Raw genomic sequence first — 23,492 nt, forward strand, 5'->3', positions numbered from 1 at the left:
TTTTTTGGCCACGTGTATTGGACACGTGGCAAAAGTGAAATTACCACAAGAGGTACGCGGTAGCTGTGTGGTATCTCCATTTTGGCGCACGTTGCGCACACATAGACACTTACACGGCTTAGAAAAAGGGCCCCTAACTGACTAAAGGCCCTGTTTACTATGATGCACTAGCGTTTTTAGCGTGCGGTAACCATGTAGTCACCCACAGGAATATTATGGGCATCTACATGATTAGCACATGGTAATGCATAGCGTGCGCTAAAAGGGCTAGCGCACCTCTAGCATAGCTTAGTAAATGGGCCGTAATACCTTGGTTTTAAGTATGCTGGATTTTGTGACTTAATTATTGTTGAGGGTCATGTAATATTTAGTTTGAGATACGTAATTCAAACTAAGTATGATTTTCAATTTTTTTTTTAAATTTTGTAATGTGGTTTTAACTCTTATCATTTAGTTATGATGCGGATCTGTTTGTTTTATAGCCAGTAATATAAATCTATTTTATACTACTTTTGATTTATTTTTTTTTTAGTTATTAAGGGACCCTTTTACTAAGCTGCAGTAGAAAGTAGCCTTAGTGCACCGTTACGCAGATCTTTCCCACACGCTAAGGTAATTTTTACTGCAGCAGTCAATTTTCCGGTGTTTTTTTTTCAGTAATGGCCACGCACTACTTTTCTTATTATCACATTGCCATTAGCGCGTGAGCCCCTACTGTCACCTAATTTGTTCCTGGTAGGGACTCACACTCTAAACCTGCGCTAATCAGTTAGTGTGCAGGAATGACAACAAACTGATTTGCATAGATGCGCCCACTCTGCTCATTGCGCCAAAAAATAAATTTTATTTTTTAGCACCTGCACGTGGCAATTGGTTATGCCTTCATTTCTAAGCTCAGACTGGGCACTTCACTATCTACTACTTTTAGCTGCCTGGCTCCTTCTTTGTGGAGAGCATGGAAAAGGAGAGTGCTACCTTATAACAAGAGGGGGGGCAAGGGAAAGGACTGAGCTGCCATATCACGAGAGGAGGGGAAAGAGAGAAGAATAATGCTGGGATCTGCGGGGAAGGAGGGAGAAATACTGGACCCATGGGGTGGGGTGAGAGTGGGGGAGGAAAGAATGCCAGGACCAGTCTAGGGGATGGAGGAAGAGGGAGAGATACTGGACTCACATGTGTGGGGGTGGGCAGGAGAGAGAGAGGAACATTTGCTGAATTTCCAGGGAGCAGGGCAGGAGAAAGGGAGAGATTCTGGACCCTGGGGAGGGGGCATGAGGGAGGGAAGACAGAGAGAGAGATACTGGACATAAGGAGGGATAGGGAGATAGGGATACAGATGGGCACTGCCAGACACGTTGGGGGAGGAGATAGAGATACAGAGGGACAATGCTGGACACAAGGGGGGAATAGGGATACAGAGGGATGATGATAGACATGTGGGGGGGGGGGGGGGATAGGGACACAGAAGATGATGCTTGGCAAGGCAAGAATGTGGACCCAGAGAAGAGGAATGCTCAGTATGGTGGGAGGATGGGAGAGGGACATGAGAAATACTGGATACGGTGGATAGTGACACAGAGGGAAGATGAATGGTAGATATAGAAAGAGAAGAAATGCCAAATGGACAGAGATCCTGGCAAGAGAGTTAACAAAAGACAGAGGAAAGCAGAAACCAGAGAGTGGAACCAACGTGATTAGAAAATTAAAATGACCAGGCCTCAAAGATAAAAGAAAAGAACTTCATTTTCTATTTATTGATTAGAATATGTCAGTTTTTGGAACGTACAACTGCTAGAACTGGTTTTAGACATGACTGGGGCCCATGAAATAAACCTTCAGCATTCTCCAGCATAGCTGTGGTAAATCTCCAGCTTTAGGATGGGCAAGTCTTGGCATCTCTTGGAACATGCTTCCTATAGATCTGTGTTCAGAGTCGTAATTCACAAAATATAAATCTCTGCTTAAACCTGACTCTTTATACCTGCTTACTGTGACCTTAACTGACTGGGGTTTTTTTTTCTTAGTAATAATACCACTTTTTAAATGTTGACTGACTGTTCTTTTTCTTCTTTTTATGCCTCCCCATTTTCCTAGTGCATTCAACTGAAATGTCTTTGGATATATTATTATTGTGCTATGCAACCTCAATCTTCTGTTTTCTATTTTGGGTGCAATGTCTTTAGGCTTTGATTGTAGCTATTTGTGACTTGCTGTGATGGTGCATGTTTTTCTATTATCTTTTTGTACTGCTATTTTACTAATAATGTACTCTGCTATGATGGTTTTCCAAATTTTCAGGCTATAAATTCTGAAAATAAATGAATAAATAGGTTAATTTGTGCATACCTTGACAACAGTAGTGTGTGGTCACAGCCTTCAAGGGACACAGTGATTCTTCAGCTCTGCCACCAGAAGTTACCCATATAAGAGACTTGTTAATGTTCTCATTTTCAAAACAGAAAAACTTCTAAAAAGTGGCATAAAGAAACATTTGGACATTTTTCTCAGAAAAACCTCCAACTCAGTATTTTCAAAACCTATTTTTAGATGTTTTTCTATGAAGTCCATCAGAAGTGCATCCAAATCTCTAGGGGGCGTGTCAGGGGCGTGTTCAGGCTGGGACTTGGGCGTTCCTAAGACTTAGACGTTTTGTAGCCAAAGTGGATCAAAACAAAACCGCTAAAAATCAAAAACCAGTAGGGTGTGGAAATGCTAGTGTGGGGGGGGGGGGGGCGGAGGAGGTTAGTGACCACTGAGAGAGTAAGGGGAGATCATCCCTGATTCCCTCCTGTTGTTATCTGGTCATTTAGGGCACCTTTTTGTGCCTTATTCGTTATAAAAACAGGTCTAGCTCAAAACATCTTAGTCCTGGACGGTTTTGTTTTGACACTAGAAAATAACTCCAAACAATTCCACCTAACCAAAAATGACAAAATCCATGTAGTACAACAAATGATAACTATTACAAAAAAGTCATACTACTCCATGCAGGAAGGAAAAAGGCCTCAAAGAGCTCCAGGATACTATACAATCTAACGGAGCTAAAACAGATCTTTATGATTTTCCCTTCATCGGCCAAAAAACCTTCAAAAATACATTAGACTTCCAGCTCCTTATGTTTGTAGAAGTTTTCTTAGAAATATATGCGTTTTCCTTATTAATCTATCATATATGGAAAAATAATAGGAAGCACTTGATATAAGCACCAGCACTTATCTTTAAAGGTGGTACTCAGCAGTGGACTGCGTTGCCCGATCAAGTGTTCTGCTGTGCAGTCTTCACCCTCCAGCGCCGAGCCGATGGTGGCCAGCCTTTCGCGCTGCTGCTTCAGGGTCTCGGTGCCAGGGCTGTAACTGTAGACACAAAAAAAAACACATGATTGCAGTGAAAGTGTCCTCCCCCCTTCCTTCTCCTCCCCCTTTCCCCTCCTCCTCCCCTTTTTCCTCCCCTCCCCCCTCCCAGCTTCAGGGTCGTGGTCCCCCCTCCCTCCCACATTCAGGGTCCCTCCCTCCCACTCCCACGTTCAGGCTGGCTCCCTCCCTCCCTCCCACGTTCTGGCTGGCTGGCTGGCTCCCTCCCTACCATCCTCCGACGTTCAGGCTGCCTGCCTGTCTCCCTCCCTCCCTCGCACATTCAGGCTGGCTCGGGGCGATGGTAGTCCTCCCTTCTTTCTTGCAGGTCATTCGCATAGGTTCGCGATGCATCTGACGTCACATTTCGTCACGTAGCAACGGGTGGGCGATGCGATTCGTTGAGTATCAGTGATCCGCCCTCGACGTCATCACGTTGTGATGCGAGGGCGGGGCAGACACTCATGGAGGAACAGCGATCTACACAACTACAAATTTAGAACGTTTGGAGACTTGTGGCTTTATTAGAATGTTGGAGGTGCATTTTATATAGAGAGATTAGGATTTATTTACTGCCTTTTTCAAGGAATTCACTCAAGGCGGTGTACAGTAAAAATAGAACAAACATGAGCAATAGGCAATTACAGCAGTAAAAGCATTCAAATAACAATACAAAATATGGCATGATATACTACTTACAATGTCAACATGATACGTAATAGAATATTTTGACTGATAGTGAAGGGTAAAGCAGCAAAGATGGAACATATAGATAGGTAAGAATAGCACTGGGTGCTGATGTTTTTCAGCGACCATATTGGGTGCCATTTACTGAATATAGCCCAAAGCGTTTGGGGACAGACTTAAAGGTCTCAATATGTATACTTTGGAAGAGAACAAGGAACGACCACAGAAGGTGGAGGTAAAAGTAACTCACTGCTGAGTCAGCTGTTGACTATACAGCATCATCGTTTTATTGTCACCTTCGCTGTTTCCTGAGCCAGTACTCAAATGCCAGGCCACCCTTCAGTGGTGGGATAATCACTGAGGGACCCATCCCACAATAGCCAGGCCCCCTGCAACTAGTCACAGAATCTATGACAAGGCAGAATTGGTATGTAGAGCCTGAGCTCTTTAATTAAAACTTGGGGACCATGGGTCAATTTTAGCAGACAATGGAAAAGGTACCGGTACTCATTACCCCCAAGTACCCACTCAAAAAAAGCCCTGCTTAGAAGTAACCTGAGAAAATACTTCTTCACAGAAAGGGTGGTGAATTTGTGGAACCATCTCCCAGTAGAGGTGGTGGAGTTGAAAACTGTAACAGAATTCAAGAAGCTTGGGACAAGTTCATAGGATCTCTAGAGGAGAGGATGGGCAGACTGGATAGGCCACATGGAGGGGCATAATTGAACGAAAACGCCTATCTCCATGGGCGTTTATCTCCGAGAACGGGTCAGTGAAGGGGCGGACCGAACCGTATTTTCGAAAAAAATAGACGCCCATGTTTTATTCAACAATGTGTGAGCTGGGCGTTTTTGTTTTTCAGCGATAATAGAAAATGAAAGCGCCCAGCTCAAAAACGAATAAATCCAAGACATTTATTCGTGGGAGGGGCCAGGATTCGTAGTGCACTGGTCCCCCTCACATGCCAGGACATCAACCGGGCACCCTAGGGGGCACTTTTACAAAAACAAAAAAAAAGGTCAAAGAGCTCCCAGGTGCATAGCACCCTTCCCTTGTGTGTTGAGCCCCCCAAATCCCCCTCAAAACCCACTGCCCACAAGTCTACACCATTACTATAGCCCTAAGGGGTGAAGGGGGGCACCTACATGTGGGTACAGTGGGTTTGGGGGGGTTGGACGACTAATAAGCATTAAGCAGCACAATTGTAACAGGTAGGGGGGGATGGGCATGGGTCCACCTGCCTGAAGTCCACTGCACCCCCTAACAACTCCTCCAGTGACCTGCATACTGCTGCCAGGGAGCTGGGTATGACATTTGAGGGTGAAAATAAAAATGTGTGAAACATCATTTTTTTGTGGTGGGAGGGGGTTAGGGACCACTGGGGGAGTCAGGGGAGGTCATCCCCGATTCCCTCCAGTGGTCATCTGGTCATTTAGGGCACTTTTTGGGGCCTTATTCGTGAAAAAACAGGGTCCAGGAAAAGTGTCCTAAATTCTAGCTAAAAACGCATACTTTCTTCCCATTATCGCTGAAATGCGCCCATCTTTGTTCGGCAGATAACCACGCCCCAGTTCCGCCTTCGCCACACCTCTGACACGCCCCCATAAACTTTGTCCGTATCCGCGACGGAGTGCAGTTGAAAACGCCCAAAAATCGGCTTTCGATTATACCGCTTTATTCGTTTTTGTGAGATAAACGTCCATCTCCCGATTTAGGTCGGAACTTGGGCGTTTTTCTCGTTCGATTATAAGCTGGATGGTCTTTACCAGCCTTCGTGTTTCTTTTTTTCTTCTATTTCTTTCTTATAGTATGTAGTGGAATAAAATAGCGTGAACTGCTGTATGCAGGATTTCCATTTTTCCCATTACTGCTGAATTAAGTCTCAAAATTGCTTCTGTCTTCCGCAGACTCATGCCTACTTAGATCAGACATGAACCTATTTAAGGATTAGGGCTCAAGGGGTGAATAAAACACATTTGCATGGGTGAATAGATTCTTGTGACCAAGTCTGCAACTGTAGCATAGAATGTTAACTGTGCATCTGTAACGATTCCTTTTTGTGTGTGAATACCTTTTTTTTTCTTTTTTCTTTTTTTTACTGTCGTCATAGTTCTTTTCAGAACTCCAGATAACTACCAACTATTCTCTTTTATGACGGTAGCAACTCAACTCAAGATGTTTGCCTTCCAGGGACAAAAAAGTTAATGGATGAATTGAGCCTAGATTCATTATCAGTATTTATATACACCATTATGTAACGGCTGGGTTAATAGTTCAGTTATCCCAAAAATTGGACCTAGTTGCAGAAACCGTGCTCTTTGAGCTTCTATAATGGCAACAGAGGTGCATGGTAATTTTATTTTATTTTGCATTTGAAATATTCATTTGAAAAGTGGAGAAATATATAGCTTCTGCAGTATCATTTTCAAATGAAATATTACATTATTAGAGATATTTTGAGTAGGTTTCTGAACCTATAAAATTTGTTAATGTTTGAGCTGCAGATAGTAGACAGGCTTGGCAAAAAGCACTGCTCCTAAATCTTCCCCAAGCAATTACCAGTGTTTGGAAACCTAAAACATATATCCCAAAATAAGAGTAGAGACAGAGGCATTTCATTTGTTTTCTTTTAAGTACTGATATGGCAGTTGGTGGCTTAATAACCAGTATTGTATTTGTAATGCATACTGAAGAGGAAATTAAAGAGAAATATATAAAAAAGTAAGTACTGCACATATTTTCACACATAAGTCATATGGGGAACCATTTACTAAGAGTTGAGAACACCAGCTCTAGCTGATTAAGCACTGTCCAGTTGACTACATAGTACAAAAAACAGTCAAAGTAATGTGGAGGGGCATAATCGAACGAAAACGTCTATCTCTATAGGCGTTTATCTCCGAGAACGGGTCCGTGAAGGGGCGGACCGAACCGTATTTTCAAAAAAAATAGACTTCCATGTTTTATTCGACAATTTGTGAGTTGGGCGTTTTTGCTTTTCAGCGATAATGGAAAATGAAAGCGCCCGGCTCAAAAACGAATAAATCCAAGGCATTTGTTCGTGGGAGGGGCCAGGATTCGTAGTGCACTGGTCCCCCTCACATGCCAGGACACCAACCGGGCACCCTAGGGGGCACTTTTACAAAAACAAAAAAAAAGGTAAAAGAGCTCCCAGGTGCATAGCACCCTTCCCTTGTGTGTTGAGCCCCCCAAATTCCCCTCAAAACCCACTGCCCACAAGTCTACACCATTACTTTAGCCCTAAGGGGTGAAGGGGGGCACCTACATGTGGGTACAGTGGGTTTGGGGGGGTTGGACGACTAAGCATTAAGCAGCACAATTGTAACAGGTAGGGGGGTGATGGGCCTGGGTCCACCTGCCTGAAGTCCACTGCACCCCCTAACAACTGCTCCAGGGACCTGCATACTGCTGCCAGGGAGGTGGGTATGACATTTGAGGGTGAAAATAAAAAGTTGTGAAACATCATTTTTTGTGGTGGGAGGGGGTTAGTGACTACTGGGGGAGTCAGGGGAGGTCATCCCCGATTCCCTCTGGTGGTAATCTGGTCATTTAGGGCACTTTTTGGGGCCTTATTCGTGAAAAAACAGGGTCCAGGAAAAGTGCCCTAAATTCTAGCTACAAACGCATACTTTTTTCCATTATCAGCGAAAGGCGCCCATCTCTGTTCGGGTGATAACCATGCCCCAGTCCCGCCTTCACCACGCCTCCGACATGCCCCCGTCAACTTTGTACGCTTCCATGATGGAGTGCAGTTGCAAACGTCCAAGTTCGGCTTTCGATTATACCGCGTTATTCATTTTTGTGAGATAAAAGTCCATCTCCCGATTTAGGTCAGAACTTGGGCGTTTTTCTCGTTCGATTATAAGCAGGATAGTAACATAGTAGATGACGGCAGAAAAAGACCTGCACAGTCCATCCAGTCTGCCCAACAAGACAACTTATGTGTGCTACTTTTTGTGTATACCCTACTTTGATTTGTACCTATGCTCTTCAGGGCACAGACCGTATAAGTCTGCCCAGCACTATCCCCGCCTCCCAACCACCAGCCCCGCCTCCCAACCACCGGCTCTGGCACAGACCGTATAAGTCTGCCCAGCACTATCCCCGCCTCCCACCACCGGCTCTGGCACAGACCGTGTAAGTCTGCCCAGCACTATCCCCGTCTCCCACCACCGGCTCTGGCACAGACCGTATAAGTCTGCCCAGCACTATCCCCGCCTCCCACCACCGGCTCTGGCACAGACCGTATAAGTCTGCCCAGCACTATCCCCGCCTCCCACCACCGGCTCTGGCACAGACCCTATAAGTCTGCCCAGCACTATCCCTGTCTCCCACCACCGGCTCTGGCACAGACCGTATACGTCTGCCCAGCACTATCCCCGCCTCCCACCACCGGCTCTGGCACAGACCGTATAAGTCTGCCCAGCACTATCCCTGCCTCCCAACCTCCAGTCCCGCCTCCCACCACTGGCTCTGGCACAGACCGTATAAGTCTGCCCAGCACTATCCCCGCCTCCCAACCTCCAGCCCCGCCTCCCACTACCGGCTGTGCTATCCAATCTCGGTTAAGCTCCTGAGGATCCATTCCTTCTGAACAGGATTCCTTTATGCTTATCCCACGCATGCTTGAATTCCGTTACTGTTTTCATCTCCACCACCTCCCGCGGGAGGGCATTCCAAGCATCCAACACTCTCTCCGTGAAGAAATACTTCCTGACATTTTTCTTGAGTCTGCCCCCCTTCAATCTCATTTCATGTCCTCTCGTTCTACGGCCTTCATATCTCCGGAAAAGGTTCATTTGTGGATTAATACCTTTCAAATATTTGAACGTCTGTATCATATCACCCCTGTTTCTCCTTTCCTCCAGGGTATACATGTTCAGGTCAGCAAGTCTCTTCTTATACGTCTTGTTACGCAAATCCCATACCATTCTCGTAGCTTTTCTTTGCACCGCTTCGATTCTTTTTACATCCTGAGCTCACAGCGAGCAGCTCATTTGCATGCGATTTCCTTCATGCATGCCCATTCCTTTCCGAATCGCTAAGGGATCGGTAAGGGAAGGGTTTTTTCCGTTCAGTTAGTACATCAGTTAGTCCACTGCAGTGCCCCCTAGGGTGCCCGGTTGCTGTCCTGGCATGTCAGGGGGACCAGTGCACTTCGAATGCTGGCTGCTCCCACGACCAAATGACTCAGATTCGGTCGTTTTTGAGATGGGCATCCTCGGTTTCCATTATGGCCGAAAACCGGGGATGACCATCTCTAAGGTCAACCTAAATGTTGAGATTTGGGCGTCCCCAACTGTATTATCGAAACGAAAGATGGGCGCCCATCTTGTTTTGATAATATGGGTTTCCCCGCCCCTTTGCCGGGACGCCCTTAGAGATGGTTATCCCCCTCTTTGTATGTAGATAAGCAAGGTACATATACTGTTAATTTCAGACTGCTTCAAGTATAAGCTGGTATTTCCTTGTATCAGCAAACAGGCCCTAGGAAGGCTACTGCAGGAGTATTGGGTCACTAGGCTAACCTTCAATACCTTGCACCCCCCACTTCCAAATTAACCTATAGGTGCAATAGACCCCTCAACATTCATGATCACTTCAACATCATCCTTCCCAGAATAATCTGATTAAATAGGCTATTGGAAACTGCCCACCCTCCCACCCCTTCTTGTTTCTTTGAATTAGTGTGGCTGTCAGGATGTATTGTATTGCTTTGACTGCAGCTGCTTTGTACTGCTGCCCCAGGCAACTCCTAATGCCTGGGTTAGCCTTGGTCTCTAGCTTGCTTGTTGAAGTTACTGAAGGTGAAAATATAAGATAAACATGATCCAGTTAATATTAAACCTCTGCAGACAGCATTTGTTCAAAACGCCACCTGCAGTGTTGAAATTATTCACAGATATTCAACGTTGGTATCCAGATAGTGAGTGGCGTTGAATATCTGTGCAGCGCAGAGAATGCTGTCTCCATCCAGATAACAGCGATACTCAAACCATTATCTAGATAGCAATCCAGATTAAGTTACACAATTTTTCTGTTCTACCTTTATCTAGATAGCAGTTAGAATATTGTTGCTTGCTGGAAAAGTGCCAGCCATGCTCATGCATCGCCCCAGCACCATCTGGATAGTGTCATTGAATATCCAAAACCAGCACAGTTAAGGAAAATATCTGGCTAACGTCGACAGTTATTCGAATAGTTCCCTTTTGATATTGATGAGGACATCTCTGACAGTTTATTGCAATATTCTGTATTTAGTGGTGCTCATTTTCAAAGTTCATAGACTTACAATGTTACTGAGGGGCTCATTTTCAAAGCTCATAGACTTACAATGTTACTGAGGGACTCATTTTCAAAACACAGACTTCCAAAGTTCCATAGGTTACGTGCAGGGGCATTTTTGAAAGGGACGTCCTTGCAAAACAGCAAAATCCAGGGGCAGGGAAACCCGTATTTTGGAAACAATCCTTAAATTTGGAGATCCCTAGATTTGGACATCCCTAGACATGGACATTTCTGACTTCCGGTGATTTTCGAAACCAAAGACGTCCATGTCAAAAACGTCCAAATGCAAACCATTTGGTCGTGGGAGGAGCCAGCATTTGTAGTGCACTGGTCCCCCTGACATGCCAGGACAGCAAGCGGGCACCCTAGGGGGCACTGCAGTGGACTTCATAAAAATTTCCCAGGAACATAGCTCCCTTACCTTGTTTGCGGAGCCCCCCAAAACCCACTACCCCCAACTGTACACCACTACCATAGCCCTTACGGGTGAAGGGGGGGCACATAGATGTGGGTACAGTGGGTTTGTGGTGGGTTTTGGAGGGCTCGCTGTTTCCTCCACAAATGTAACAGGTAGGGGGGGTATGGGCACTGCAGTACCCACTAAAACTGCTCCTGGGACCTGCATGCGCTGTCATGGACCTGAGTATGACATCTGAGGCTGGCACAACGTATTTTGAAAGATGTTTTTGAGGGTGGGAGGGGGTTAGTGACCACTGGGGGAGTAATGGGAAGTCATCCCTGATTTTCTCCGGTGGTCATCTGGTCATTTCGTGCACCTTTTTGTGCCTTGGTCATAAGAAAAACAGATCCGGGTGAAAACGCCCAAGTGTTTGTCAGGGACGTCCTTGCTTTTTTCGATTATGGGTCAAAGACGTCCAAGAGTTAGGCACGCCCAAGTCCCGCCTTTGCTACACCTCCGACACACCCCCTTGAACTTTGGACGTCCTTGCGACGGACTGCAGTTGAAGACGTCCTATATCGAGCTTTGATTATACTGATTTGGACGTCCCTGGGAGAAGGACGTCCATCTTACGATTTATGTTGAAAGATGGACACCCTTCTCTTTCGAAAATGAGCCCCAAAGTAACTTTATAAGTCTTAAGTGCTTTGAAAATACAGCTCATAGGACTTCTTTTACAAAGTCACACTAGCGATTCCCACTCGGCAAATGAGAGGAAGCCCATAGGAATTGAATGGGCTTCCTCTCATTTGCCGCACCAAGAATCGGTAACGCAACTTTATAAAAGAAGCCCACAGTAACTTACGTATGTAACTTTGTAAGTCTATGTGTTTTGAAAATGAGCCTCTCTGTGTGTTTTTATTAATGGCTGTTGAGTACGGCTGTCTTGTGTTATTGGGGTTATGTTCCAAATTAGTTTTATTTTATGTGATTGTTATTATTTTATAGGCTGTTTATTATTTTATGTAATTATATACTTTGAATATTATGGAAATCATTTTTGAACCATCTACATGCAAACTAGAGGTATTTACATGTCCAGATGGCATGCATTGGCACATGCTGATTTCAGAAAAGCCGCTATTTCTGTGTGTAGGTGCTATAGGATGCATAGATTTCAAGAGGGTGCTGTTTGAGCATGTTTTGGGTGGGCCAAAAAAACTGCATAATGTTTCCATTTGACAGTGGGAATACACGCTATCCCCCGGATTCTATATATTGCGCCAAGATTTCCAAGCAGAAATCGAATCATATTCCATAACAAGCACGGTTTATAGAATATGCCTAGGCAGAAGTTTTTTTGGTGCCGATTTTCAGGTGCCATTTATAGAATCGGGTCCTATAGGACAAAATTTGTGTGCCCACTTCTGCACGTGCTCTGAAGTTCAAGTGCCAACTACCAGTGCATTTGGACCTGGGGCATCCTTCAGTGAATCAGGGCAATTTTGTTTACCTCTGTAATGTCTATTACCACCTCAAGACTCTGCATTCACCAGAGTTATTTTGCACGGCTCCTCTTGTGCATTTAAGTTTGTAAAATATGATGTGTACACCTCTAAGTGCCAGGAAATACGCGTGTATGTTTTGAAGTCAGCATATAGGCATGTTCATGCTGATGCTTACATGTGTAAAGCCCTGAGCGATGCCATTTTCTGTCTATTCATATTTCTTTAAAATGGCTGGTCCTATTGTACGATATCAAATACATGTGTATTTGCTGGTTCCCTTTTACCTGTTTTACAAAAGGCTCTGTGTTAAGCTGAGCCTTTTGTAAATCACAGGGGAAATGTGAGCATCCCAACCTGAGCATTTCATTTCCCTTATGCACAGTGGGGCTTTATGCATCATTTATATTGTTTTTCACTTTGCACATATTTGTGAGATGGTAGATTATAAATGAAAAGTAATAATGTCCTACATTCGGACATCACATTAGTAAGACTTTTAAAGAAGCATAAAATGGATCTCTCTCTTGTTTTAACCTGGAGCTTTTTATTTCCAAGGATACTACATGTATATAGAAGCATCCAATATGGTTTATGGAGAGAAAGCGCGTCTCTACTCACAGTCCCTCCGTGCAGTACCCGGACAGCAGTGCTTGACATTCTTCTACCACATGTATGGTGCTGGAACAGGACTACTGAATGTATATGTGAGAAAGGAAGATCACAGTGAAAGAGAGACCCTCCTCTGGAGAAGGAGAGGAGAGCAGAGCATCACATGGCTTAGAGGAGTGGTAGAATATGAATGCAACAAGCATCACCAGGTAAGTTAATGGACACTGTGCCAATAGAAACTGTCTCATGATCTGAAGAAAGAATCAACAGATTATACAGTGACTGCATAATTACATGACGAAGGGCACACTTGGGGGGGGGGGTAAATAATCAGCTGGTATTATGCCCGGATAGTCAATGCCAGGCCATGTCCAGGCACCAGTAAAATGGAAGATGAAGAAGCAGACACGATGGAAGATGAACTTGCAGGTTTTTATTGTGGTGAGCAGTAAAAGGATGCCCGATACAGCCATGTTTCGCCCAGCAGGGCTGCTTCAGGGGCAGTATAATACCTCAAGGAGTTATCCTCTCACTTTCCCCAAGGTAAGAGAACTGGGGTGTGGTGTAACCACCTCCCAGGTAATACAGAGCATCAAACAAACTGAAAGTCTCTGCTCATTCACAAGCACTGTCTGCTTCTTCATGATCTCTTTTACTGGGACTAGTGGACTGCTTGCCCATCTGTTTTTTAGGGCCATGTCCAGACATCGGCATTGAATATTCGGATTAACAGTTTGACTTTTGGATGAATAATTTAAGCAATAAAGATATAATAAAGGATATAATAATAATAAGAATAATAAATAAGAATAAACAAAAATAAAGTGACTTACCCCCTGTTACTAAGGCGCGCAGCTTAGTGAACAAGGGGGTTAATCTTTTCAGCATTTTTGATATTTATATGTCAGGTTGAGAGTGGCATTTTTGATATGACATCTAAATCTGATTTTGGCCTAATTCTCTAAATAAATGTGAGTAAACACCTAGGGGCTCATTTTCAAAACAGAAAAATGTCCAACAAGCAGCACATGGACTTTTGTTTTGCCAAAATGTCCAAATCGCTATTTTCAAAACCCATTTTAAAGATATTTTTCTATGCAGTTTGTATGTGGTGCATCCAAATCACAAGGGGGCATGTCAGGGGAATGTTGAGGGCGGAAGTGGGCGTTCCCCAAATGGAACGAAGCAAAACTGTCCAAGGCTAAAAGTTAGACATTTTGATCTAGACTAGTTTCAATAAAGGTGCCCTAAATGACCATGGGGGATTAAGACATGACCCTCCCCTTACTCCTCTAGTGGTCACTGACCCTTTCCCACTCCCCAAAGATGTGAAAGATACAGTACATACCAACCTTTATAATAGCTTCAGATGTTAAGGCCAGTCCTATTAGAGAAGCAGGCAAGTCCCTGGAGTAGCCTAGTGGTCGGTGCAGTACACTGTAGAGAAAGAAACCCAAGCCCATATCCCACTCTAACTGGTGCACTTGTGGTGGAAAGTGTGAGTCATCCAAAACCCAACAAAAACCTACTGTAACACATATAGGTGACACCTGCAGCCATAAGGGCTACTGTAGTGGTGTATAGTTGGGTGCAGTAGATTTTTGGTGGGTTTTGGAGGGTTCACCATACAATATATGGTGGCAATGGTGAGATGTGTACCTGGGACTTTTTATATGAAGTTCATTGCAGTGCCCCCTAGGGTGCCCCACTTCTTTGCTGGGATATCTGTGTGGCCAGTCTACTAAGAATGTTCACCCCCTCTACATCCCAAAGGCTCGTTTTTGTGCATTTTTCCCTTGGACTGTTTTTTTTTGTTTTTCGAAAATGGTCCAAAAAGATAGACGCACTGAACACAAAAACATCTAGCAAATGGCCATTTTCAAAACAAAAAGATAAGATGTTTTTCTGGTTCAAAAATCACTATGTTCACCACTTGTAAATATGCACACATCACATAGCTCATATTTACAGATAGGCATAAATATAGATGGAGTCTGGGCAGAGCATGGGTAGGACTCTTATTTACACACATAACGTATAGAATGCTAGAAGTTTCATGTGTATGTCTGGCATTTAGGTATGATCACTTATAACAGTTCTTGTGCCGTATATCACCTGTTACATTAATATTCTTTTAAAGAGCATAGGGACCTACTTTCCTTTATTATTTTGACATTTATACCCCATTTTATCATGAACATAAATAAAACGACAGGCAAGGTTACAATACCATAAACAAAATATCAAGTAGCACAAATAAGATACAAATAAGAACTAAATAATAAACCATTGATGGCCAGTTACAATCTAACACTGTTATAGAATTACCACCTATATCCCAAAGCCATGGCAGTGAGAAAGGAAGTAGCCAAATACTTCTGAAGTCCACCCAGAAGCCAGTCTCCAGTTGTTGATGGTTTATCTGTTGGGGGTCACCTGCAGTTTTTTTCTAGCAGCATAGAGAACATTACTACAGACAAATGAGTGTTAAGAATTCTGACAGAAGGTTATAGACAACATTTTGTAGGACAAGTTTATTCTTGGTTATTTTACTATTGTTATGCTGTTAACAAAATTGTAAGTTTGATGTTAAACTGTACCTACTGTATACCTATACTGTATAGGCGGTTAATAAATCCCAATAAATAAACAAAGCAACCTATTCATCAAAAATCCCATTATCTCAACTATTTCAACTAGAATTAGAGGTCCAGACCCAACTGCTAGGAAATGCAATACAGGACGTATCATGCAATCCCAAGACCCACCACTTGCCCAATTTCACTTCTATTGGAGCACAGGTGCCAATTTTTCAAAGTGTTTGGGGGTGTTAACCACAACACAAATTACCCTTCTCTAGGCCAAATAAAGGAAGTTGCTTAATATTGGGGGTGTTCAGCACCCACTGCAATCACAGCATATCATTAACTCATAGACGAACCATCAGTATCCTCACCCCTTGGTGACTGGATTCATGAGAGGTCCTTTCAACACTAAATGTCCTGAAAAACTTCCTTCTATGCCCTGGGATTTGGGCATAGTACTTGCTCAGGTAACTTGGGAATCCTTCAAACCAATGGCCCAAGATTCCTTACAATACCTTTCTTGTAAAGTCCTAGAAAGTATGTGAGCTTTTAGGGCTAGTTCATTGCTACCATATACTCAATTTTTCAAAGACAACGTTGTATTAAGGACTCATCCCAAGTTCTTCCTAAAAGTAGTTTTGGAATTCCATCTGAATCAGATGGTTATTTTGCCAATTTGTTTCCCCAAACCCCATAAAAGCACCACAGATTACCCAACACAAATTATCTGAAATCAACACAGAATATAAGGGCGGACTCACAATTATTTATATCTGTTGATGCTTATACTCATGGACCTATAGTAACAAAACAGACATTATTTAGATTGATTACAGACTGCGTTCAATTCTGCTATGAGAGAGCCAGTGAAAGTCTGCCAGGTCGCATAACTATTCACCATCTCTGGTCCAAGTCCATGACAGTAGCCATCTTAACAGAGAAAACACAAACAAGAGTCCACACTCATCACAAAGAAAGCAAAGAGAAAACAGCGGAGTCGACAAAGGCAGGATTTCTTTAATTAGCAATTCTTCAAACTGACTCAAAACGGACGTGTTTCAGCGACAGGGCCTGTGTAGGCAGGTTAATCGCTTGATGCAATCTCGGATGTGCAGCCGTATCTGCATTTATCTACAAGTGTATATAAAACATCATTCACCAGTTGTGTACTCACGTATGTAAACCTAATTTGTTGTTTACACCTCTTGTCTGTGCACACATGTACAGACTTCTGATGCAGGCCCTGTCGCCGAAACATGGTCTGCGTCGAGTCAGTTGGAAGAATTGCTAATTAAAGAAATCTTGCCTTTCTTGTTGACCCCGCTGTTTTCTCTTTGCTTAGTAGCAATCTTAAGTCTTTCTCCATTGCAGACATTTGCAGAGTGGCTACCTGGTCCTTCATCCAGACCTTGACCAAGCTTTACAGTTTGGACTTGATATCCTGCAATTACAGTATCTTGGACAATCTATACTGAAGAATCATTTTGCATGACTCTGTCCACCCTATCTTGCTTTACCAGGTCTCATTATAAAGGGCAGAACCCTAAACTTTGGAGTCACCTATATGTAGATCCATTCCCCACCTTGGCCAAAGAGAAAAGGATATTGCTTATCTGTAATGGATGTTCTCTGTGGCCAGCATTGGAATGGAGCCATGTATTTCCTCCCACCAACCCTTTTCTCTCAGTACATCTAAGCTATATTAGAGGCAGGAAGGTGGGACTACCAAGCATGAGATCCTCTGCACATGCTTAGGGAAGCTGCAGATCTTTCATGATTATCAATGGATAAGTGTCTGATCGGGTAGTATTCCTATTTTTGCAAGAAATTAGCGCACTAGGGGCAAATCACCACTGAAGTCTTGTTTTGGTTGGCTGCCCTATATTGAAAATAGCCATCTTTATTATTTAGAGAATAAAAGGCTTACTTTCTCATTTATCTGAAAGTATAAATGATTTATGGCCAAGTGAGATACTGCAGCATATTCATAAATGAGAACAATTGTTTGCTGAGTCAGTACATTCCAGCTTCTTTCACAATGTCTGATTGTCTGACAATGCACAATGTTCAATAGCCTCAGGTTCAGGGCTTGAGTCATCCCTCATCGTTTTGAGCCTCCACTTGGCAAATATTGGCAGATATGTGGGTTTTCTGAAGAACAGCTGTTCTAAAAGGGCACACAAACATCTTTTTGTGATGGTTCAAAACCATATTTAGGAAGAGCGTGAAGCAGAGCCAGTAGAGCAGTAATTCTCAACCTTTTTTCTGTTGTGATACGTTTAACAGTCAGTATTCATGTGTGTGACACACCGAACACTAAAATTTACAGCTGAACATAAAACTCCTAAATATTTCATTGTTGATAGTAAATTTAATGTGAATTTGCCTACCATTCAATCCCATATTAAAAAATTATATGTGACACTTCCGGTTTGGGTATGGTGCGGTGAGGACAGAGGTTTCCAGGCTCCAAATCCCCCTCCCCCCTTTTTAAATGTGCTAGTCTACGGCGATATAAGATCCTTTTCTGATTCCTACTGGGTCAGAGAGTTCCTCCTGAGTTCCGTTTGGGTTCCTTGCTGCGTGAATTGAGTGAGGATGGCTTCTAAAATTGCAAAAAAAAGACCACGAAAAGGGCGGTTCAGGAGATGGAGAAGGTGGCAGCTTGTCAGTCATCTTCTTATCTCCCAGCTCCAAGTGGGTGGCAGAGATCACCGCGGAGGTGAAGGCAGAACTGGAATATACTGTTGGAAAACAGTTACAGCTCATTATAGAGAAATTACATTCAATAGAACAAAGGTTTCGAACCCTTACAGAATAGAGTTGGAGTGGTGTAAGTTGTGGCCCACGAACTGGAAAAAGTTAAATCATGGGTGGCTGAGCATCTTAGAAGCCTGGAAGACATGCTGGACAAACTAGAAAACAGGGCTAGGAGGAATAACCTCCATTTGGTTGGCTTACCTGATACATTGCTGGAGCGCGATTTGCATGCAATTTTGAAAAAGTGGCTTGTGGAATCACTCCAGCTCCCAATGGCAGGCCAGCGGCGGGAACACGCAGCAAAGCCATGGGTGGTCATACTTAAGATGCTTAATTATATGTACAAGATGGAAGTTTTTCAGGCCATCTGAGGAGGCAAAGAGCTGCAGTTTGAAGGTAAAACTATCGTCTGTTTCCATGACTATTCTGCAGTGATTTCTGTGGCACAGAAAGCCTTTTCCCCAATACGCATGAAGTTGATGCAAAAGCAAATCCATTTTACTTTCGCATACCCAGCCATACTTAGCATATCACATAACGGCATAGTAAAAACCTTTGACTTGCCTACTGACGTGGCAAAATTTCTGGAGTAAGTAGATCTGGCAAACCAGGGCTGAAGTATTAAGCATGCAAGTGTATAGTGAACAGGATCGTTGATTCATTGTTTTAGGAAATATGATTTATGGAGACTGGGTTTTCTGTTACATGCGTGTCTCACAAGAGCTTTTCTGACTGCCCTGTGGGCTTTATTTTTATGGGAAGTGCCATGAAGTTTTAATTCAGGGATTACACTGCCGAATGGAGGACACATGGCTCCTGTCTAACCGCAGGGAGTCTGAGGGGGCTTCATGGAGTTTCCTGATAAGACATTTTTCAGCAAGGAGAGCAGTCGTTTTCTTTGATATGGCTCTCAATGGCGACATTATGCTGTTTATATTCGCTCAATTTATAGCGCTGATTTGACCGCTGCTATTCTACTTGATTGAACAGGGGTAAGGAGTGGGGGAACAATTGTTTTCCGTGCTGGAGGCTGAGCTTGGGAAGCCTTTTCTTGTAGGATCCCTGGCTTGCATCCTTCAGTGGCTCTCTTCTGTCTGCTATGTGCTGCCTCTAATACAGCGGACTTGGAAACCTGGGACTTCAAATTCCTTGGTAACTCAGTACTACATACAATAAGAATTATATGGCTGCTATAACTAGTTCACTGTGCATGCTGTATTCAGTGTTAAGGAGCACAAGACATTCGAGGAAGATGCTGTATGCTGTCTCTGTGGGTTTTGACTTCTTTTCCCTTATTTTAGTATGTATACTGCTGATGCTAATTGATAGGAGAATGTTTGTTGAAAGTGATCTCTACCATCCATGAGGGTGTTATATTGCTCGGAGTGGGGGAGGGATGCAGCATTTAGGTCAGTAACACTTTTAAGGTGGTTACAGTAGTGTTGTTGGGTGGGTGTTGGAGAGGGAGTAGAGGGGAAAGGATGTGGGAGGGTACACTTAGGAATTTTAGAGGGGTTGGGTTTGGGCTATGCTAGATTTTTTTAAATGGCTACAGCGGTGGCAGGAATTTTATGTTTGGTTCCCTGGGTTAGTACTGTTGAGCATGTGGCTGGGGAGGGTGGTGGCTGGGATGCCCCTCTGGCTTCATGGGTACAGTACTTTTGTATTTTTCCCTTTTAAGTAACAATTTCTAAACCTTTGAAGATCTTCACTTGGAATGTGGGGGGTATCCACTCCCCTATAAAATGGCAGCAAATTCATCAACCTTTGCATAAGCGTGGAACATCTATAGCTTTCTTACAGGAAACCCATTTAAATACAGTTGAGCATGAGTAGGGTTACCATTTTGTGTCCTCTGAAAAAGAGGACACATGTCACGCCCCCTACCCCGCCCCCGCCACGCCTCATGCCACGCCCCCTTCAGGTCGGGTTCCGCCACGCCCCCCTCCCCCCCGTCACATAGTCCCCTCCCCCCCTCACTTACTATCTAGCCCTGGTGGTCTAGTAGCGTCTTCTCTTCGGGGCAGGAAAGAGCCCCCTCTTTCCTGCCCGGAGCGCTGCCTGCCCTTGCCTGCTGCATCCTCCTCGGTATGGCTGGGGATTCAAAATGGCCACCGAGAGTTGAAGCGGCCTCGCGAGAGTTCAAATCTCGGCGGCCATTTTGAATCCCCAGCCAGACCGAGAAGGATGATAGACAGGGGAGGCAGCGCTCCGGGCAGGAAAGAGGGGGCTCTTTCCTGCCCCGAAGACGTCACTAGACCACCAGGGAACATGGTAAGGAAGGGGAGGGGATGGGAGACCAGGTCACGACCCACGGCGCCGATCGCGCGCCCACCGCACGCACGCGCCTGCCCGCACCCGCGCCCACGTTTGTCCAGAAATCCGGACAAACGTGGGCGCGGGCAAAATCCGCCGGACGCCCCGGACATGCCCTCAAAAAGAGGACATGTCCGGGGAAATCCGGACGTATGGTAACCCTAAGCATGAGAAACTCTGTAGGTGGTGGGTTGAGGTATATTTTCATGCAACTGCTCTCCATAAGAAAGCTGGAGTGATTATTGTCATATGAAAAGGAATGCAAGTGATCACCCATTAGGTAATTTCAGATCCTGCAGGTAGATATGTAATTGCTTTGGTAACATTAGAAATAGTGAAATGTGTTTTATGTAATATATATGAGCCTAACATTTATGTAAAGAACTTGTACACCTCCCTGCTGAAAATTATACAGATTTATGATGACTTTCCAATTATTATTTATTTATTTGTTGCATTTGTATCCCACATTTTCCCACCTATTTGCAGGCTCAATGTGGCTTACATAGTACCGTGATGGCGAATGCCAATTCCAGTGTCAGAAATACATAGTGGTAGTTGTGTTAAAGTTCAAGAGTAACAGAGTGTCTTAGGTAGTTGACTGTATTCCCGGCTCCTGGACTCTGACTGCTTCCGGTGTGGCTGCAGGCTCAGGTGCTCTGTCTGCTCACTGGAGTGGAAGCAGGCTGCTCCCCCTGCGGCCGTTGTGGAAGCAGGCTCTCCTTCTGCGGCCGTTGTGGTGGTGGTGTGGGCCCGTCGGGTCTGTTCGCGTGCCGCCCTGGTCCCCACATTGTGCCACAAGGCTGCCGTTGGGTTGCTCCCCTTGACTACCCTTCTGGTTCTGTAGCTTCGCGCCGTTGGCAGCTGGCCGGTTTGTGCTCGCTCGCGCTGCTATCAGCCGGCGAAGGTATGCCATGGGTGGGCGACAGCATTGTATTCGGGTAGTGCCATGGTCCCGTTTCTGGGGGGAGGCTGCAGTCGTCTTCCAACGTGCTCCATTCTTCCTGTTCCAGGTAGGGGCGGGTTGCTGGTGAGTGCTGGGGTCCAAGTTGGGCAGCATCTCAGCCCTGCTGGGAGGGGGGAGCCACGATCGGCTCTGAGGAAGCCCGTTGAGTGCACGGGTTGCTGGTGAGTGCTGGGGTCCAAGTCGGGCAGCGTCTCGGCCCTACTGGGAGGGGGGAGCCGCGATCGGCTCGGAGGAAGCCCGTTAAGTGCACAGGAGGTGGCAGCTGACTGCTAGTCTGCCGACTCTAGCTCCATGGCTCCATGGGCGAGTTGAACGGCCCCTTCTCATCTGTTTCTCAGCTGTTTCTCGGTGTCTCTGGAGTGGCTCCGTGACCACCTAGTCCGCGGTCATCTTGGAACTTTCTATCAGTCCTTTCAGTCTGATGTGTGACCTATAAACACTTAACCAACCACGAGATGGTCGCCAAGCGAAGGAAGAGGAGGAGGAGGGGGAAGATTTTAATGAAACACATGACCTTTTTTTGGATAAATCCCATGTGCCTATAGCATCTTATCAGATAGCCCAGGAGGGGTTCTTCAGGCTCTGTGGGGCATTGAGCCTGGTGGATGTGTGGAAAACAATGCATCCCACACAGTGTGACTAGACACATTTGTCCTAGAGAGTTGAATGGGGACAGAAATCTAACCTGTCCCCATGGGAATCTAACCCATCCCGCCACAAGTAATCTCCTCCATTCCTACGCCTGGCCCACCCTGCCCTGCTGCACCATATCGCACCTCGCCACACAGTCACCTTGACCCCCCTTCCCTCAAGAAAGCCAGATTCTATAAGTACTGGTAAAAGTAACATAAATGCATTTTCTTTTATACTCTGCTAAATAAAAACTTTTAAAAGTCCTTTGATTACTACAAATACTGTTTATATAAACATGCTAATAAAAATAGTAACATAGTCGATGATGGCAGATAAAGACCTGTGTGGTCCATTCAGACTGCCCAGTAAGATAAACTCATTGCATATGGTATAAAGTGATACACCATACGAATACCTGACTGAAAAGTCCACGCTTTACTTGGACAGCGTCAAGCGATCGTCCTACTTTGTGAGAATCTTTGGTGGAACATCCATATATGCCAATTTGTAGACCCCTGAAGAAGGCCTCTTTGGCCGAAATATGGACCGTGTAGGGTCCTAATAAATTATTTTGGTTTCTCAACACTTGTGAATTCAGTTTGGTCTTTCTGGAAGATCTTCTGCTCATTTTGTTGTTTTCTTATTTTTTTGCGGAAGATTTGGACTCTCTTTGTTGTGTTTGGACATTCTTGATTTATCCTTGCCATTTTTAGGGCGAAGACCGTAGAAGTCTGCCTGGCACTGACCTTATTCTAAAATTTCTGAAGTTGTTGTTAAAGTCCCTGAATAGCTCCACTCCAGTCCATCTAAATCAATTCAGCCTTGATCAGGGCACAGACTGTAGAAAGCTGCCCAGCACCGGCTTTCCTAACTAAACTCCCCTAAGCTTCTTTGGATCCGATCCTTCTAAACAGGATTCCTTTGTGTTTGTCCCATGCGTTTTTGAATTCTGTTATTGTTTTCATCTCTACCACCTCATCATCTCTACCACGTCCCACGGGAGGGCATTCCAGGTATCTACCCCACTCTCAGTGAAAAAATACTTCCTAACATTATTCCTGAGTCAGCCCCCTTTCAACCTCAATTCATGCCCTCTGGTTCTACTACCTTCCCATCTCTGGAAAAGGTTTATTTGTGGATTAAAAGGTTTGTTTGCGGTTAAAAGTGGTCATCTACTGGCTAAGTTGGTGCATCAGTCAAGAGGACCTACTAAAGTTTTGGCGTTGTGGGATAGGCGAGGGATGTTTGTCAATTCTGATGATGGCATTAATAACATTTTCAGACCTTTTTCTCTGATTTATATTCCAGACCGGCGGAGTCGCATCTTGAGAGTGACACTTATTTATCCAGCCTTGATCTCCTGCACAT

At 44.5% G+C, this 23,492-nt stretch overlaps 1 protein-coding gene across 2 annotated transcripts in view; it reads left to right on the forward strand.

Annotated features, from left to right (window-relative positions):
- The window catches only part of MAMDC2 (MAM domain containing 2), a 207,194-nt gene that overhangs the window by 173,459 nt on the left and 10,243 nt on the right, over positions 1-23,492 (forward strand). Inside the window, exon 12 of one of the 2 annotated variants that reach the window (XM_030193853.1) lies at positions 12,810-13,072. In XM_030193853.1, coding sequence (XP_030049713.1) covers positions 12,810-13,072 — 263 coding nt within the window. Of the gene's footprint in view, positions 1-12,809; positions 13,073-23,492 lie in introns of those variants that run through there. The other variant, XM_030193854.1, reaches the window with a different exon arrangement.

The sequence above is a fragment of the Microcaecilia unicolor genome, chromosome 2 (assembly GCF_901765095.1).
Source record: "Microcaecilia unicolor chromosome 2, aMicUni1.1, whole genome shotgun sequence".
Lineage (NCBI taxonomy): Eukaryota > Metazoa > Chordata > Amphibia > Gymnophiona > Siphonopidae > Microcaecilia > Microcaecilia unicolor.